General features: G+C 40.3%; 1 protein-coding gene across 4 annotated transcripts in view; it reads left to right on the top strand.

Annotated features, from left to right (window-relative positions):
• Positions 1–17,863, top strand: part of Hace1 (HECT domain and ankyrin repeat containing E3 ubiquitin protein ligase 1) — a 119,788-nt gene that overhangs the window by 14,334 nt on the left and 87,591 nt on the right. For 3 of the 4 annotated variants that reach the window (XM_034524205.2, XM_076916894.1, XM_076916896.1), the window contains exons 5-6: positions 2,658–2,733; positions 15,057–15,188. In XM_034524205.2, the coding sequence (XP_034380096.1) occupies positions 2,658–2,733; positions 15,057–15,188 (208 nt within the window). Of the gene's footprint in view, positions 1–2,657; positions 2,734–2,765; positions 2,856–15,056; positions 15,189–17,863 lie in introns of those variants that run through there. The other variant, XM_076916895.1, reaches the window with a different exon arrangement.

Here is a 17,863-nt window from a genome sequence, read left to right as displayed (position 1 = left end):
CTAAAGGGAAGTTTGTGAGTAGACTCAGGTCATTGAGTTTATCGAGTTCATTTTGCTTTGCTGTATGTTTGTTCAGTGCTGACCACTTGTGATTTGTGTGTGAGCTCATCTTTTTAGGAGACTGATTCTCTTTCAGCAGGCATTGATCACCTGAAGCTCTTCATTTAAGGGTGAGACTGGACTCCCTGTCCACACTGTCATGTGAACTGGTGTTAGCACTATGCTATTCTTTTTTAGACAACCATATTACTGAGATTCATAGATGTATCTTCCTTGTTATATGAGGAAGACATTGTTGCACAGCAAATGGTCTGGTCTTAAGGCTTATACAGTCTTTCTGCCCTTGTTGTGTGTGGTTTTCCCTAACTCTGAGATAAACGAGCTTTGCATATGTATCTGTCGGAGTTGGGTATTAGTCACTTAATAGAGCTGTCACGTGCATTCCTTATGCTTATGTTTATTCTAGGATCTTGGTTATTACAATGTTTTAGATAAAGAAACTGTAAATATTGGAACTTCAACATTTATTCTCAGCTTTATTTTCATTTCTTTGAGTGTAATTAAGATTTTAAAATGAGATTTAGTCTTGTTTCAAGTACAAAGATCAAAATGAGAAAAGCAGTTATTTTGCAGTGTTATTTATTTATTCACAGGTTGAATGTTTATTAATAATCAGTTGGTAACGTTTTATTGAGAATTTCTGTGTAACTGCTATGCTTGTCACTCACTTGATTAAACAGTTATAATCCATGACACAAAAATGTTGTTGAACTAGTTGATTAAATATATGTTATGTATTCTATATACCATATACTGTGTTAGGTATACTGCGGTATAACACTGTATATATTATATGATGCATACATGATATACTTTATTATGCTTTAGTCAGTAAGATTACTCTTTTTTTTTTTTTTTTTTTTTTTTTTTTTGGTTTTTCAAGACAGGGTTTCTCTGTGTAGCCTTGGCCGTCCTGGAACTCACTCTGTAGACCAGGCTGGCCTTGAACTCAGAAATTTGCCTGCCTCTGCCTCCCAAGTGCTGGGATTAAAGGCATGCGCCACCACCGCCCGGCAGTCAATAAGATTCTTACTTCAAGTCAGAGGTTACTTCACAGTTCTCAATTCAGTACGGAATATGTATTAGTTATCTCTGTCTGTCTCATAGTTTGATTGTCATATGAGGGCTATCAGTAGAAAATGAGTCTTTATTAAGTATCTGGTTCCATACTTTATATTGCGTAGTAGCTAGGAACGGATCAAGTTGGAAGGGAGTTTTATGAGCAAAATGAAGTGGGTAGGCAGTTCCGAAGTGCAGACTCATTTGAATAGACAGCTCAGCATCAGTAGTTAGAGGATGGAACAAGCTCCCAGCTCTACTAGAAAACAGTGACTATCAAAAACCACAAACACAAAATAAGACATTGGCTAGGGTGTGGAGGAAGTGGAACACACGTAGGTGGCAGTGTAAAGTGGTAAAGCTGTTGTGAAAACAGTGTGATAATTCCACAGACACAATAGAACTGCAGTACGACTTAGCCTGTTTGCGTCTAGATAGACTCAAAAGAGTCAAAAGCAAGGTCCAAAAATACCCGCTGTTACATACATATCAGCATTGTGTATAATGGTAAAATGTGGAAGTATCCGAGTACCATCAACTGATGAAGGGATGGAAAAATTTGGTGTATACAAATAACAGGATAGTTTTCAATCCTAAGAGGAAAGAATTTCTGATGTGCTAAAACAGAGTTAGGTCTTGAAGACTTTATGTTATGTAAAATACCATATAGATCTGTACACTTAAAAAGGGTTAAGGAGAGCATGCCTTAGTCTCAGTACTTCAGAGGCAGAAGCAGGTGATCTCCATGAGTTTGAGGCCAACCTGATCTACACAGTGAATTCCAGGCCAGCCAGTCAGGGCTGTGTATTGAGACCCTGTCTCAGAGAGTCAGTCAATCTATCAAACAAACAAAAATGGTTTAAGGTGATAAATTTTATGTTAGATACATTTTACCACATAATGTAATTTTAAAACTATGGGTGGAGAGGGTACATCTATGTGCGGTTTACCAGTTCTCCAGTTATGTATTTTCATCTCACTGGGAATGGAACCCAGAGTCTCAAACCTGCAAGTGCTTTGTCACCATGTTATTCTCCCAACCTTGTTTGTGTTAGTTTTTCTTAGTGTTTTAAACATTTTGCAATCAACAAAGTAGAGGCGCAACGTTGTGGTATTTGTTGTGTTTATTGCTACCCCATTAGATGTATATGTTTTTAAATCTCAGATGAAGATTGCTATTCCATTTAGTTAGCCAAAGCTAGAAATTTCTAGTAATTTGATTTACTTAGCAACGTTAAAAATTCCTCAGCAATCTGAAGGGTAAATCTGTCCCAATGAAATGGAAAACAAAACAAAACAAGACAAAAGAAAATGGATTGTGTCCTTTCTTTAATCTATTATTTAGGTCATAAAAACAGTTTTCTATTTTATCTCAAAATAGTGTTTATATATTGGAGCTAGTTTGAAATTTTGGAGAGCGCTGTTATCTAATATTGATATCTGTATTTTAATGTCGGTTATCTTTAGTATTTCAGTCAAATAGTTGCCATTGTACATTTCCTATCATAGTTATCTGTTGCTGTCTTTTTTCTTTTCAGACAGAAGAAATGCATGAGTAAATTACTGGAGTACAGTGCGGATGTCAACATTTGTAATAATGAAGGCCTCACAGCAGTATGTGCTATCACTTTTATTTGAGATTAAAAAGATACTCTAGAAAAAAATGGTGAATGTGCTGCAGATGCAAATTACAATCCCAGTGTGTTTTGGAGTTACATCTGTAAAGTGCTTGTGAGGTATTCAGCAAGTTTATTAAGAAAAGTGATGCCATGTTCATCTCAACTCTTCTTTAGGTTCATAACTTTCATTTATTTTGAAGCCTTATTCTTCTTGATTTTGTCAGTGACTTTCAAGGGAGTTTTCCTGTTAAAGTGTATTACTGGCTGGGCTGGGCATGGTGGCATGTGCCTTTAATCCAAGCACACAGGGACAGGGGTGGGGAAAGGGGTTGGGGGGGGGGGGCAGGGGCAGGGGCAACCTGGTCTACATAGTGAGTTCCAGGATAGCTAGGAGTACATAGAGAAACCTGTCTCTAGAAGCTAAATATAAACTAAAGGGAAAAAGTGTTTTATACAAGAGCTAGTTTCCTTTATGTCTTTTAAAGAACTGTTGTTTTATCTATTGTAGGGAAATTGTATGCCTCTGTAGAAAGGGTCAAAGGTAACAAAGGAGAACGCACTAGTCCCTGTACTCAGATAACCACTATTAACATCATTTTCTTTCAGATTCTTTTATTGTATTTAAACTAGTAGTTTTTAAAATCCATTTTGCTCTTACCATTTTCCATGCAAAAATAAGTTAATATACTTTTTTTTTTTTTTTTTTTTTTTTTGGTTTTTCGAGACAGGGTTTCTCTGTGTAGCTCTGGCTGTCCTGGACTTCACTCTGTAGACCAGAACTCAAACTCAGAAATCCGCCTGCCTCTGCCTCCCAAGTGCTGGGATTAAAGGCTTGTACCACCACTGGCCCGGCCCAGTTAATATAATTTTGATTTACATATTGGGAAATGGTATTGGGTACTGCTGAAGGGATTGTTAAGAAAACTCAAGATTTTAATTGAATAATTATAATTTACTTTTGGAGTATTTACTTTTCAAGTAGAGATAAAATAGAGTAATGTGATGATCACCGAGCAGCTGTTTTGAAGACATAGCAGAAGGTGTTAAGAACAAGCATAGCAGATGTAACTTGTTAAATTGAGTTTAACCTTCCTATGGTAACATAGATACTATCTCATTATATAGCCTTAGCTTATCTAGAACTTTCTGTATAAGACTCTGCTGGCCTAGAACTCAGAGATCTGCCTGCCTCTGTTTCTCAAGTGCTGGGTTAAAAGTGTGTACCTTTGCCTGGCGTTTGTAGATTTTGAATCTTTTTTTTTTTTTTTTTTTTTTTTTTTGTGAATAAAGAAGAATATTGAATACCTACTTATCAAACTTGTTTTCCAGACAGTTTTAATTAAAATCTCTTTTGAATTTTGAAATAAGATTTTGTATAGTCCAGGCTAGCATTGAACCTATGACAGTTTCCTTGCCTCAACTCCTGAGTGCTGGGATTGCAAGTGTGTCTCACCATGCCTGGCTCTTATGATATATACATATATGTATATGTGTGTGTGTATTTACTTATTTATTTTGGATATGGGGCATAAAGAACATTTCCCTGAGTTTTCAAATGATCTGTTAGTGGCTTAGTATAGGGTAGGCTCAACCATGATTATTATATAGTATCTGTAAGTCCTGTGACAGTCCAGATTTTGTATATATTAGTAGAATGATAGCATCTACTCTGTAAGGTAATCTTGCATTCTGAGTACAGAATGCATAGAGATGTGAGATGTACAAGAGTTAAAAAACTTTAGAACTGACACAGATCTTTCTTTAGTACAGCAAGTTGAGGCAGAATAACATGTTCACTGCTGTCTTAGTCAGGGTTTCCATTCCTGCACAGACATCATGACCAAGAAGCAAGTTGGAGAGGAAGGGGTTTATTCAGCTTACACTTCCACAGCACTGTTCGTCACCAAAGGAAGTTAGGACAGGAACTCAAACAGGGCAGGAAGCAGGAGCTGATGCAGAGGCCATGAAGGGATGTTACTGGCTTGCTTTCTTTTCCTTGCTCAGCTTGCTTTCTTATAGAACCCAGGACTACCAGCCCAGGCATGGTACCACCCACAGTTCGCCATCCCTGCTTGATCACTAATTGAGAAAATGCCTTACAGCTGGATCTCGTGGAGGCAGTTCCTCAACTGAAGCGCCATTCTCTGTGTTAACTCCAGCTGTGTCAAGTTGACACATAAAACCAGCCAGTTCAACTGTTGTCATATTTTAATTGCATAGTTTTGTATCTGGCAACATATCTTCATTCCTGAGCTTCAAGGAAGTTAGAGTAGAAAATATTTAACATCTTTTATTTTAAAAAAAAAATTAGTGGTTTTGCAAGACCTCTGTGTAGGCTCTTGGCCTTCTTCCCCTTTAGTTCCCCCCTTCAAGCCTCTGGTCTTCTTAGGAAATGTCTTTCAGGTGTTTTAAATAGTTATATGCCTCTGTAATTGAATATTACATGGTAGCAATCTTTCTGGTTTTAGATGTGACCATATTACATTTTGCAGCTGAATCTATTCCTTTTTTAGTGTCTTTCCACTTGTTTCTTCATATATAAGAACAATTCTCATGTCTATCCAATATAGTCATTGTCATTTTAGTTAACTTTTCAAAATCTACTTTTAACTGAGTATGATTCATATCTATTCCTCTTTTCTTTGCATTTTGTTCTATGGTTAATAATTGCCTATGAAATCTTGAGGTAATTGTAGACTATAGACTTCCAGTAGGTACTGTGCAGAAATCCTTTGCACATTTTCCAGGTTTTCCTAAGCATTTTATAAAGCTATAATATGATCCTGCAACCAGGCTATGGATACAGTTCATCTCTTGGAGATTCTCCAGTTTTATTTATACGCCTGTTTGTAGGAATTAAATTCTGTGTGTTTATGTGGTTACCACCACCACAGTCAGAGTTTGCAGATTTCCAGGACCACAAGAAGTTTTTGCCATCTCCTTCCTGGGCCACACTCAACCTTTGGCAGCCATTCTCTCCATTTCTAAATTCTGTCATTTCAAGGATGTTAATTAGCAGATTCTACTATACTGCAGTCTTCAGACCTGGCTTCTTCTGTGCTTATTTCCTGGAGATTCATCTGGGTTGTATATATCAAGAGTGTGTTCCTTTATAATGGTGGATGGAATCGCATGGTGCATACGTGCCCTTCAGCCTTCTCACCTGTTAAGACAGTTGAGTCCTGGGTTTTGAGCTGTTATGAATAAGCTAATATAAACATATATGGTAAGGTATGCGTTTTATTTCCTTAAGATAAATACTTGGGAATGCAGTTGCTGTGTTTTGTGCTTGCTTTTAAAGCACACTACCTAACCATTGTCTGTAGAGGTCATGTCATTGCCTGCATTGAGTATCTTTTTATAAGCTTATTTTTCGTGGACCTTACACTTGCCCCTTCCTGGTATTTTCAAGATAGGGTTTCTCTGTGTAGTCCTGGCTGTCCTGGAATTCTCTGCAAACCAGTTTGGACTTGAACTTCGAGATCCACCTGCTTCTTCCTCTTGAGTTCTAGGACTAAAGCAATGTGCCACCCTGGCTGGCATATATATCTCTCTTATGTGAAATGAAATACCAGTTCATATGTGACTTAGTTGGGGTTTTCTTTCTTTGAAGAGACACCATGACCATGGCAACTCTTATAAGGAAACCATTTAGTTGGGGATGGCTTATAGTTTCAGATGTTAATCCATAATCATAGCAGGATGTGGCCATGTGCAGGTGGATGTGGTGCTAGAGAAGGAACTGAGACTTCTACATCTTGATCCACAAGCAGCAGGAGACTGTGCCACACCGGGGATAGCTTGAACATTCAAGACGTCAAAGCCCAACCCCACACTTCTCCAGCAAGGTCACACTACTTTTACAAGACCACACCTTGTAATAGTGCCACTCTCTGTGGGCCTGAGGGAATTACAATGATGTAATTACATTCAAACTACCACAGTATTCTTTGTCCAGTTACTAATTTTAAAACTATTAATGTTAAAGAGTGCTTTATTGGTTTATTTATTTTAAGTTTATTTTTATTATTTTATATGTATGGGTATTTTGCTTGCTTGTATGCATGAATGCCGTGCACAATCAGGTCCCACGGAGGTCAGAAGAGGGCACTGAATCCTCAGGACCTGAAGTTAGAGACAGTTGTGAGCTGCCATGTAGATGCTGGGAACCAAACCTGGGACCTCTGGAAGAACATCAAGTGCTCTTAAACACTGAGCCATCTCTCCAGCCCTGAGAGTAGTGCTTTATCATATACTTCATTTGCAAGTATTTTCTCCAAATCTTTGGTTTGTCTTTCCAAATACTTAATAGGGTCTCTTTTAGAGACAGTCTCATTATGTAGTCTAGGCTGCTCCAGAACTCAAAACAGTCCTGCTTCAACCTCCCGGGTGCTGAGGTGACAGGTGTGGGACATGAGGCTGGACTACCAGGATGATATGAAGAGTAAAAAGTTTTAATTTCGACATGTTTTCTAATTTATTTATACAGCATACTTTTTTTTTTTTTTTTAAAGGAACTTGTTGCCTAGCCCTAGGTATTGAAAGTTTTGTTCTCTCTGAAAGTATTAATAGTTTTAGTTTTCTACGTTTCCGGTTTCATTTAGTATTTTATGAGTTGTGCTCACTAGTTTTAGGTTGCTGCTCACTAGTTTCGCCTGTGTGTGAGAGTTCAGTTCTCCTGGAATCATTTGATGAAAGGTTATAATCCATGTGTAATCTATATATGTATTTGTAGCTCAAGGTGGTGGCACACGCCTTTAACCCTAGCACTCAGGAGGTGGAGGTGAGTGGATGTCTGAGTTCAAGGCCAGCCTGGTCTACAGAGTTCCAGGCCAGTCAACTACAGAGAGGAACCTTGTCTTAAGAAACAAACTCTCTCTCTCTCTCTCTCTCTCTCTCTCTCTATATATATATATATATATATATATATATATATATAATCTATTCCTTCATGAAATTGGTTTTGCATCTTTCTCAAAAAATGAGCTGGGTATGTTTGAGTCAACCTCTTCTGGGCTTTCTATTCATTCTGTTGATGCTCTTCTAGGCTTCTTATTCGTTCTGTCATATCCATGTGCTTCTTACCACTCAGGTTTGATTATTGTAGGTATGTAGTATGTCTTGATGTCAGAAGATTAATTCCCCCCATCTTATGTTTTCTTTATGAAGACTGCATTAGTTATTCTGGTTTGTGTCTGGAGAAGTACTTGCTGGGATATTGATTGGAATCACACTCGGCCGTTGTGCTCACTCATGTAGGTCTTCGATTTTTCTCGTTAGCATTTCGTACTGCTTAGCAAGGGACTTTGCATGCTCTGTTAAGCACATAGCATTTCTTGTCTATCATTTTCTTCAGGGCACTTCTAAGTGCTACTGGCTTGTTTGTTTGTTTTTTTACTTTGGATTTGTGCAAAATTTACAAAAAATATTTTTGTGTGTGCATGCACACATGTGTCTGAATTGTATGTGTGGGAGTATAGGCACACACGTACCATGGCATGTTTGTAGATGTCAGAGAACAATTTTGGGGACTTGGTTCCTGCCCTGAATATACCTTTTGAGGCTGTGCCTTTCTTGTTTCTCCTGCTTTGGAGCATGCGCCAGGGTAGCTTGCTTGTGAGCCTGCAGATGTGTTGTCTCTGCCTCCCATTTTTTCCGAGGAGCGCTGGGATTATAAATGTGTGCTGCCACGTTTGTCTTTTTGTGGACCAAACTCATGGTCTTGAGCTGTCACAGCAAGTATTTTCACTCTTCCCTTGATTTCTGCAAACTGTGTGTGTGTGTGATTATGTCTACATCCTTGCCGAACTCGTCATCGTTTTTTTTCCTTATGAGTTCAGTGACATTTTCTACATAGGTAATATAATCTGTAAGTATAGATAATTTTCTTTTCAAGTCTCAAATTTTATTTTATTTCTTTGACGTCTGTTATGAATTTGATGCTGTTTGTTATCACTAGCTGGCCTTTGCGACTTTGTGGGTTCCTCTTTTTCCTACCCTTTATCCCCTAAGGTTCGCTTCCTAACAGATAGGCTAGAGAGAAGGTAGAAGGTAGAAGATAGAGATGGGAAGATCTCTGAATCTAATTTCTTTCTCAATTCTTCCTCCCAGTTTCCAGCTCAGCCCCTTCAAATGTTTCCCTGAGCCATTCCTCCCTCCGTCCCCCAACAGTCTGCTCAAATAGTCACTTCTCCCATTTTTCCCAGTACTAGCCTCTCCAAACTTATAGCAACTGTTCTAACCTATCAGCTTGGCTTCTCCTGGCTCAACTGTCTCCTAACAGTGTCTTCTGCACTGACTGACTTCTCATGCTATATATAAGTCTAATTCACTTCCAGCTGATTTCTCTTCTCACTAGACCACCTCAGCTGGCTTAAAAAAATGCTGTTCCCAGAAATCCAAGAGGCAACCAACGCCGAAGGTCATAGGGTCAAGCAGTTCTATCCGCTAAAGATTCTTTTTTGTTTGTTTGTTTTTCGAGACCGGGTTTCTCTATGTAGTTCTGGCTGTCCTGGAACTCACTCTGTAGACCAGGACCTCGAACTCATAAATCTACCTGCCTCTGCCTCCCAAGTGCTGGGATTAAAGGCGTGCGCCACCATTGCCCCAGCTAAGGCTTCTTAAAGGAGTAGTTGATGAGAAATTGGGGAATCCTTTAAAGGACCAGGCACACAGGATAAATGACACAATGGTTATCCATCCATTTATCTGCCTTTTTATTTATTTTTGAGACAGTCTCTCAGTAAAAGTCTTACACAGACTTTTGACTACTTTGTGAGTTCTTTTTTCTTCCATCTTAATCCCACCTCTTCTTTTCTCTTTTCAACCTCCTAATGGGGAGAGAAAGAAGGATAGAGGAGGTGTGAGAGAGAGAAAGAAACCCAGGTATAAAGTCAGAGATGGGAAATGGGGTAACAATATCGTTAGACTGCTTCCTGCTAACTAGGGCATCCAGTTCCATGGGACAAGTTTGATCTTTGCCATCAGGATAGCTTCTTTTTGTCTGTTTGCTGACAAACTACAACCAAGAGCATCCAGCCATCAACTGGCCATGCAGCCTCCACTATTGGGGTTTTAGCATTTATATATCCTCTGAAAAGCCCTTAGAATCCCAAATGTCATGCACTTGCAGAAACTATCTGCAGCTGGTGAAATCATGCCCTGTTAGCACACTAGCTAAGTTATAGATACAGACCCTGAGCAGTGTGCTCAGAGCCATCAGAGCTGCAGCAGGCCCCTCCTTCTGCCCTAGCCTGCAGCCCTAAGAGGCCACTACAGGAGCCTCAATCCTGCTGCTGTCATGAGCAGTCCATGGTGGCAGCACCTTTGCTCCATCTTCCCTGAGAAGTTCCACAGAGATGATGCCCTTAACCAGAGCTGCCTGTGACCAGAAAGGACTTCCTGTCCTAACCCATGTTCTGATGCCCGGAAAGGGAGATGAAAAAAAGCCATCAATCCCCAAGCATGAAAACCCACCAATCCCTGAGCTTCTTACAAAACCCTACAAATCCCCGAGCATAAGAACTCACCAATTCCTGAAAAGGAAACCATACCAATTCTTGGGCTCCCCCAAGCTCAGAACTTGAAATCCTACCAGTCCTCAATCTACAAATCTGCCCCCAAAGCTCCTTCCTGTAAGAAATCCTGTATATGCCCCGCCCTTTGTTCTGTTCCTTGCTGTCTGTCCCCAGGAGCAGAGAGCCACTCCTGGATGTGTCCCTCCACACCATGGACCCTAGAATAAATCTCTTTTATGAGATTTGCTGCCGGGTGTAACTCTTACCTGAAGAAGCCAAGAAGCAATGAAGAGAAGAGAAGTGAAGAGAAGGCGTGGGCCTGAGGCTCCTGAGCTCCTCAGCTCAGCTGGGATCCCCTCCCTGGGAGCTGCAGGGCCTTTGCTGAGGAGGCTTCCTCTCAGAGCTGTGTGGTTCCTGGGCTTCCAAGTTCCAGGACACCCTTCCTTTTGAGCAGGAACACTTAATAGTCACCTGCTGTAAAGCACCCGCACCTGGAATAAAACCAAAACATATTCCTGTAACATTCCTGTGTTTTAAAAGAAACCCAAATTCTCACTATGCCCTCCCTTTGCCCTCTCGGGCCTGTTTTTATTCATCTTTCTTAAATGCATTCAGTGTCTTTTATATACTTAATAAAGCCCTGAAGGAATGTCTTATAGAAATTTGTGTCTTCTGTATGCTGAGCTGATTTGATTCTAGGTCCACTGCCTGGTGTTCAGAGTGTTTCTTATTCCTTCTCATCACTGTAGAAATTTCCACCTTCTTTCCTGCATGTATGCTTTGAGGGTGTTGGGTCCTCTGGAACTGGAGTTAGAGTTGTGAGCTGCCATGTGGTGCTCGGGAGTGAACTGGGTTGTTTGGAAAAACAGGCAGTGCTCTTTACCACTGAGCCATCTCTCTAGCCTGATAGTTTACTGAGGAAATCATGGTAAGTTTTTTGCTATTCTGTATATCTGAAAATGGCTATGAATTTGTTATTTGATAATTCACAATAAAATTCTAGGTTGGACATAATAGTTATTCCTGAGTATGTCCAGAGTGCTGCATCTCTGTGTTCTGGTTTTCTGTTTTTAAGTTGGGTGCCATTTTGTTTCTTGATTCTTTATATGAAACCTGTTTTTGTTTGTTTGTTGTTTTTTTTTTTCTTAAAAATGTTTGTAATCTACTTTGTCCTGAGCATCCTAGAATTTCATGATATGTCTTGTTTGTATGTTTTATCCATATGCTTCATAATAATCAGACACTATTAACATAGAAACCCATGGAATAGGAACTCAGGAAACATTACATTAATTTTGACTTTGATGATTTCTTCATCCCTGTCTGTCACTCTTACTGTTTGGAGATTAAACCTCTCAGGTGGGTCAGTTTTAGTAAAGCACCACTTTCTTTTCTATTGTTTCTCTACTTTCTGTGTGCTTTTGGGAGACTTCTTCAACATATTCTTCTGAATTTCTTTTTACTATTTCATGTCCCCGTCACAGTATTGATTTCTTAAATTCTATTTTTGCACTTTCCTTTGCAAAAATTAGTATAACATTCTTTTTAAAGGGTACACTCTGTTTTCTCTCTGAGAGTATTAAGATACATTTTTTAATATTCACAGTTACATTTTTGTTTTACTTTTAGGTTTTGCTTTTGCTTGTTTTATATGCTCACCAGTAACAGCTTCTCCTCTTGAACCAGGGCCAGCTCTACTGTGCTGCCCAGGTGAGGGGCAGGGACAGCTCTCCTGTTCTCAGGATCTCAGGGCCAGCTTTGCTGCCTGTTGTGATGGTGGCAAGGGTGAAAATGGAGGAAAGCATCTGTCTCTCTCTCGCTGCCACACAGCAGACAAGTTTCAGGGCCACACTCATACTCTCAGGGCTGGCTCACCCGACCAGGGTCTGCTCTATTCTGCTGCCCAGGTGAGGAGCAGGGCCTGTTCTCCCAAGTGCAGCAGCAGGTGAGGGGCAGGGCCAGCTCTTGTGCTCTTACCACCCTGTTGGGTCCATCTCTCCCTCCTGCCTGCTGTTGGTGGTGAGGGAAACAGGGAAATCTCTCCCTCTTCAATGCTACCACTCAGCAGACTGACTCTCAGGAAGTCTGACTCTCAGACTCATACCCTCGGGACAGCTCACTTGCAACCCCCACATCCAGGGCCAGCTCTACTGTGCTGTCCAGGCGAGGGCCAGGGCCCACTCTCTGGAGTGCTGTAGTAGGTGAGGGCCAGGGCCCACTCTCTGGAGTGCTGTAGTAGGTGAGGGCCAGGGCCCACTCTCTGGAGTGCTGTAGTAGGTGAGGGGCAGGGCCCACTCTCTGGAGTGCTGTAGTAGGTGAGGGGCAGGGCTCCTCACCCCAGTTTTTAGTGCTGAGGCCTTATATGTGCTAAGCATATGAGCTATAACAGTGCTCTCACCTTGTGGATCATGACCCCTGGGGAGGGCTGTATATCAGATATGCTGCCTATCAGATACTTACATAATGATTTATAACTATAGTAAAATTACAGTTATGAAGAAGCAACAAAAGAATTTTGTGCTTGGGAGTCAGCACAACATGAGGAACTATATTAAATGGTCACAGTGTTAGGAAGGTTGAAGACTACTGTGCTATAATATTAGTGTCTGTGCTGCCTCATTTTTGTCAACCTGACAGAAACTAGAATCACCTGGCAAGAAGGTGATTCTCGGTGAAGGATTCCAGTACATACTCTTTATCACCACATCCTTGCTCCAGCTCCAATAGTTTTTTCTCTTTTATTCTCCTTTCCCTTTCTTTCTTCCAAATCCTTCTATGCACCCCTCCCTAGTCTTCTTCAAATCCATGGCCTCTTCTTTTCACTAGTTATTGTATGCATGTATGTGTAAGTATACACACATATACATGTAATATCCATTTAAATACTGAAATTGATCCTGCTGGTGGCAGCCCGTTCTCTGCTACCTACCCCAATGTTTTGGGTTCTTGAATGAAAGACATACACACACAGCTTTTATATTTTTATATGCTGGGCCACTTTTGAACCTCCATGTGGCTAATCCACCATCCCCTCCAGCCCCCGATATTCCCAAGTCATTATTACTAAAATCTCTATTTTTATCTTTTTTTTTTTTTGTTTTTTTGTTTTTTTGTTTTTTTGTTTTTTTGTTTTTCGAGACAGGGTTTCTCTGTATAGCCCTGGCTGTCCTGGAACTCACTCTGTAGACCAGGCTGGCCTCGAACTCAGAAATCCGCCTGCCTCTGCCTCCCAAGTGCTGGGATTAAAGGCGTGCGCCACCACCGCCCGGCTCTCTATTTTTATCTTTGCTGCCCAGGACCCAGTCAGGCAGCCCTTTTGGGGCTGCTCTAGTTCCTACATGGTGGCTAAGCTCTCTGACCCACTCCTCAGATGCACTGTCTCCTCTCCTCCAGCTCCTCCCAACATGGCGGCTCTCCTTCCTTTTTCCTCCCTCTTCCATTTCTTGCCCAGGAATCCTAAAAGAACCCCCTTTGTCTGCCCTGCCCAGCCATTGGCTGTGGCATCTTTATTTACCAATCAAAACCAACTGGGACAGAGACCCTCAGTGTCTTGTGGACATGTGGATTCTTGTGCAATTTTGGGAACCCAGATTCACATAACACAAGCAGCATTAGATCAACCCCTCCTCCCACCACCACCACATACACATATACATATATGTATGCAACAACAGCACACATGCACACAAGCACAAAACCTGTTCAGTCCATTTAATGTTCTCTGTATGTATATTTTCAGAGCTGACCCTTTGTCCTTTGTCATTGGACTGCCTGTCTTGGTGTGCTCCTCTGTGAGGAAGACTACCTCTACTGCTTCTCACTGTACTCTGTTGCCTATATTTCTTTGTGTTTGGTTGACGTGATGGTACCATTCCTGGCTAGGTAGGCCTGGGCTGTATATAAAATGTAGGTCAGCAAGGCAGGGGAAGCAGATCAGTAAGCAGTATTCTTCCGTGGTCTGTGCTTGAGTTCTTCCCTCCAGGTTTCTGCCTTCCTTTAGTGATGGGCTGTGATGTGGACCTGCAAGGCAAATAAACCCTGTCCATTTCAGGTTACTTTAGGTAGGTGTTTTATTACAGCAACAGAGAAGCATTTTGAGACATGCTTTCTCTGTATAGCCTTGGCTGTCTTGGAACTTGTTCTGTAGACCAGGCTGGCCTCTGCCTCTGCTATTCCAGTGCTGAGATGTAAGGTGTCTTTCTGACATTGGGATTCTTGTCATTTAGGCTAGACTCAGGTGTGCTGTACAGCTAAGGTTGGTCTTAAATTCCTGATCTGCCTGTTCCTGCTTACCAGGTGCTAGGATTACAGGTTTGTTCTGCCCAGCTTCCTCGTTTGTTTCTAGTTGGAAATTTCTAATATTATCTTTTAGTGGTATAGGTTTTTGTATTTCTTTTAAAAATTGTTACATATTTTATTATTAGTGTAGGATATATTTGCTATTTATAACTACAAGAACTGTGTTGTTTTATTTATTTATGCATTTGCTTCTGGGGAAGGAAGAATACTAACCTATTTTCTGTAGCAGTAAGCCGTTAGAGGCCAGTGCCATCTAAGAAGCAGAGTCTGGTGACCTCGCCTAGGATACTTACTGTATTGAGTCCTTCAATTCTTGATTTTATAATATATGGTGGTATAGCCAACGTATTGGTGCATGTGTTTTTCTTTCTTAAAAGCAAGGAAAAGCTGTTACAGTATCTTTAGCTTGAATGTTGTGCTCAGTAGAGAAATAGCACTCTTCATGTACTAACTTTAAGTGAACCTGCCTTGCACACATGCTCATAACAACATGGCTTTGCAGATCCACTGGCTGGCTGTGAACGGGAGGACAGAGCTACTCCATGACCTCGTGCAGCACGTCACGGACGTGGATGTGGAGGATGCGATGGGGCAGACAGCACTACACGTAGCCTGCCAGAACGGCCACAAAACGGTAAATCCCTCCATGGAGATGCTAAGGGAGTGCATGTGTTGTTTTAAAGATGTTTGAATTCATGAGAATGTTTTCATTTTGCATTTGGGAACATGGCTGCATTATAGCAAAATACTGTTTTCTGTTTTGAATGGACTTCTGACTAACATTCTGTCTGGGCAGAGGAATAGTAAGTAGTGCTTTTGCCTTTGTTCAGAATAGTTATAATTTTGATGTTATTTCTGATTCTAGTTTAAATAAATGATTACTAAGTTTTTTAAATTAGTGTGTCTTTATATGTATTTTAAGCAATTATGTTTAATCTCAGCTTTAACAAGTACCAAACATTTTTTATTATTAAGTATCAATTGTACAAAGAGTGTGTAAGGGGAACATTGATACTGCTTTTTAATATTTTCAGTTGGATTATCACAGTTCTGTTTTCTCCACACGATGCAAATGACTTTCTGTTGGCACATTTGTTTTGCTATTTACTTGGGTTCTTATTCTTCTGCCTCCCTTCCAACCCTTATTCCACCCTAGTCCCAGCCCCACAACACTAGGTAGGAGAGAAAGAAGGTTAGAGGGAAAAGGGGTCGTAGATCTCTGTCAACCAACAACATAGACTACTTCCTGCTGATTAAGAGAGTTAGGTTCCTTGGAGCAAGGCCAGTCTCTGTTTTCACATCCTCTGTCAAACTGTAACAATAGCAACCAGGAGCTGCAGGGCATAAACCTTCATAGGCCCTCTTGGGGTTCTCTCATTTATACTCTCTCTAGAGTCCCCAGAATTTAACTATCTGCAGCTAGCAAAAATCACATCCCTGTTAGTGACCTAGTGCATGAGGCGAGTCATATTTACCTGCTTTGAAGCAAGCAGCCTTTTATACCACACTTGAGATTAAAACAAAATCATTTTCATACATTACTGGGTTTTTAAAGGAACCAGAGTTGTCAGTACTTTGTTAGATTTCTGTAAGCGTATTTGTCCTGTGGTATTAGGTTCCTGTCACTGTCATTTAGACAGTTAACTGGTGATAGCTTTTTCATTAGGAGACTGCTGCTTTGTATACAGATGGAGAGCATAAGGTTTTAGGTTGCCTTTCTGATTTACTGTATTTCCTGTTCTGTGTATGCTGGTTTTTCTTAACCTTGATGATAGAATATAGTCTCTTTATTTGCTAACTAACCATAACAATACCAAAATGAGCTGAAAACCAGTCATTACCAGTAACAAAAAAGTATCTAATTGTCCATCTGCATATAGGTGCATACTTTTATTTATTTTATTTTTTGATATAGGGACTCACTATGAAATTTACAAATAAATATATATTCTTGCCTTTTTGACAAGCAGTACTTTTTCAGATTCATACTACTTTCCTCAAAGATAAAAGAATTGGAAAATAGGTTCTTTTCATGATTAAGAATTTGAGCTGGGGTTGAGGAGTTGGCTCAGTGGGCAGGTGCAAAGCCTTGGATTTGGTTCTTAGCTCCAAGGAGGCAAAAAAAAAAAAAAAAAAAAAAAAAAAAAAAAAAAAAAAAGACATTGGGTCTACTTTGTTATGGTTGCCTCCGGAGCTGTTCTACTAGCAATAGCTATTGATGTTTCTCTGTCTGGTAGAGGAAAGTGCTTGGAGGCAAGGCGTTGTGTTGTTTGGTTTTGTTGTTTGTTCTTTTGTTAGGAATGCTAGTGAGACTCTTGTCCACACGCAACCACAATTCACTGAGGTTTTTTGGAAGAGAACTGAAATTACTATTTGGTACATTTTTTTTCTTGTTATCTTTAAGATTATAAATGTCCCGAAGGGCCATAAATGATAGATTGGATAAACTTGGATTCAGAAATCTCATGAATGACAGTCTAAGTGTACATGTTAGGTTACATAGAGGGTTAAACTCCAAACTATAACTTACTTCAAAAGAAATTCTACTTTTAAAAGAGTAAATTTTAATCCCTAAATTCATATAACCTAATATGTGAAGCTTCCCAAGCGTTATAAAACTTCAGTTGAACACTTGTTTGGGTAGATTTATATTCTTGAAACATGAACACAGTTGTGTGATTCTGCTGTTGTACGGATGCACTTACAGACTTACTGTGAATAATGGCCATTTCTGTACTGTTGGTTCTCTTGGTATCTTAAGCTGGCTTCAAGCTTTTTCCCTCTAGAGTTACCTACACACATGTAAAACATTAATACAGTTGTGCCTTGGGGCATAGAGGTAAGCAGACAGATGTTTCAGAATATATTTTATGTTCAGAGTGATTTTATTCCAGTGCTTCTGGAAAATGTGAGCAGATGATAAAAATTCCTCCTGATCCTTGTCTGTCTAACACCACTGAATAGTAATGATTTCTGTTGGCTATCACATAACGGGTCAGAGTCCAGAGGTGTAAGAGGGTAGGCTTGTAAGGAAGCTATGCAGCTCATCACTCAGCGTGGAGCTGGGATAGAAATTACTCTTCTTTGCTGTAATTCATCACTAGAATTATTTAATAAATAAGGGTGTTTCTGCTGGGTGGTGGTGGCTCACACCTTTAATCCCAGCACTTGGGAGGCAGAGGCAATTGTTGGGGTCCAGGAGTCACCCCACAAACCACACATATACTGATCTTAGACAGGGATAATTTATTTAGCATTCGCCCCAGGATTGAGTGATCAGGGCCACAGATCAGACTCGGTTTGACTATG

This window comes from Arvicanthis niloticus, chromosome 20 (genome assembly GCF_011762505.2).
Source record: "Arvicanthis niloticus isolate mArvNil1 chromosome 20, mArvNil1.pat.X, whole genome shotgun sequence".
Classification (NCBI taxonomy): Eukaryota; Metazoa; Chordata; class Mammalia; order Rodentia; family Muridae; genus Arvicanthis; species Arvicanthis niloticus.
The sequence above is the reverse complement of the archived record's forward strand: the minus strand, read 5'-3'. Positions and strand labels throughout refer to the sequence as shown.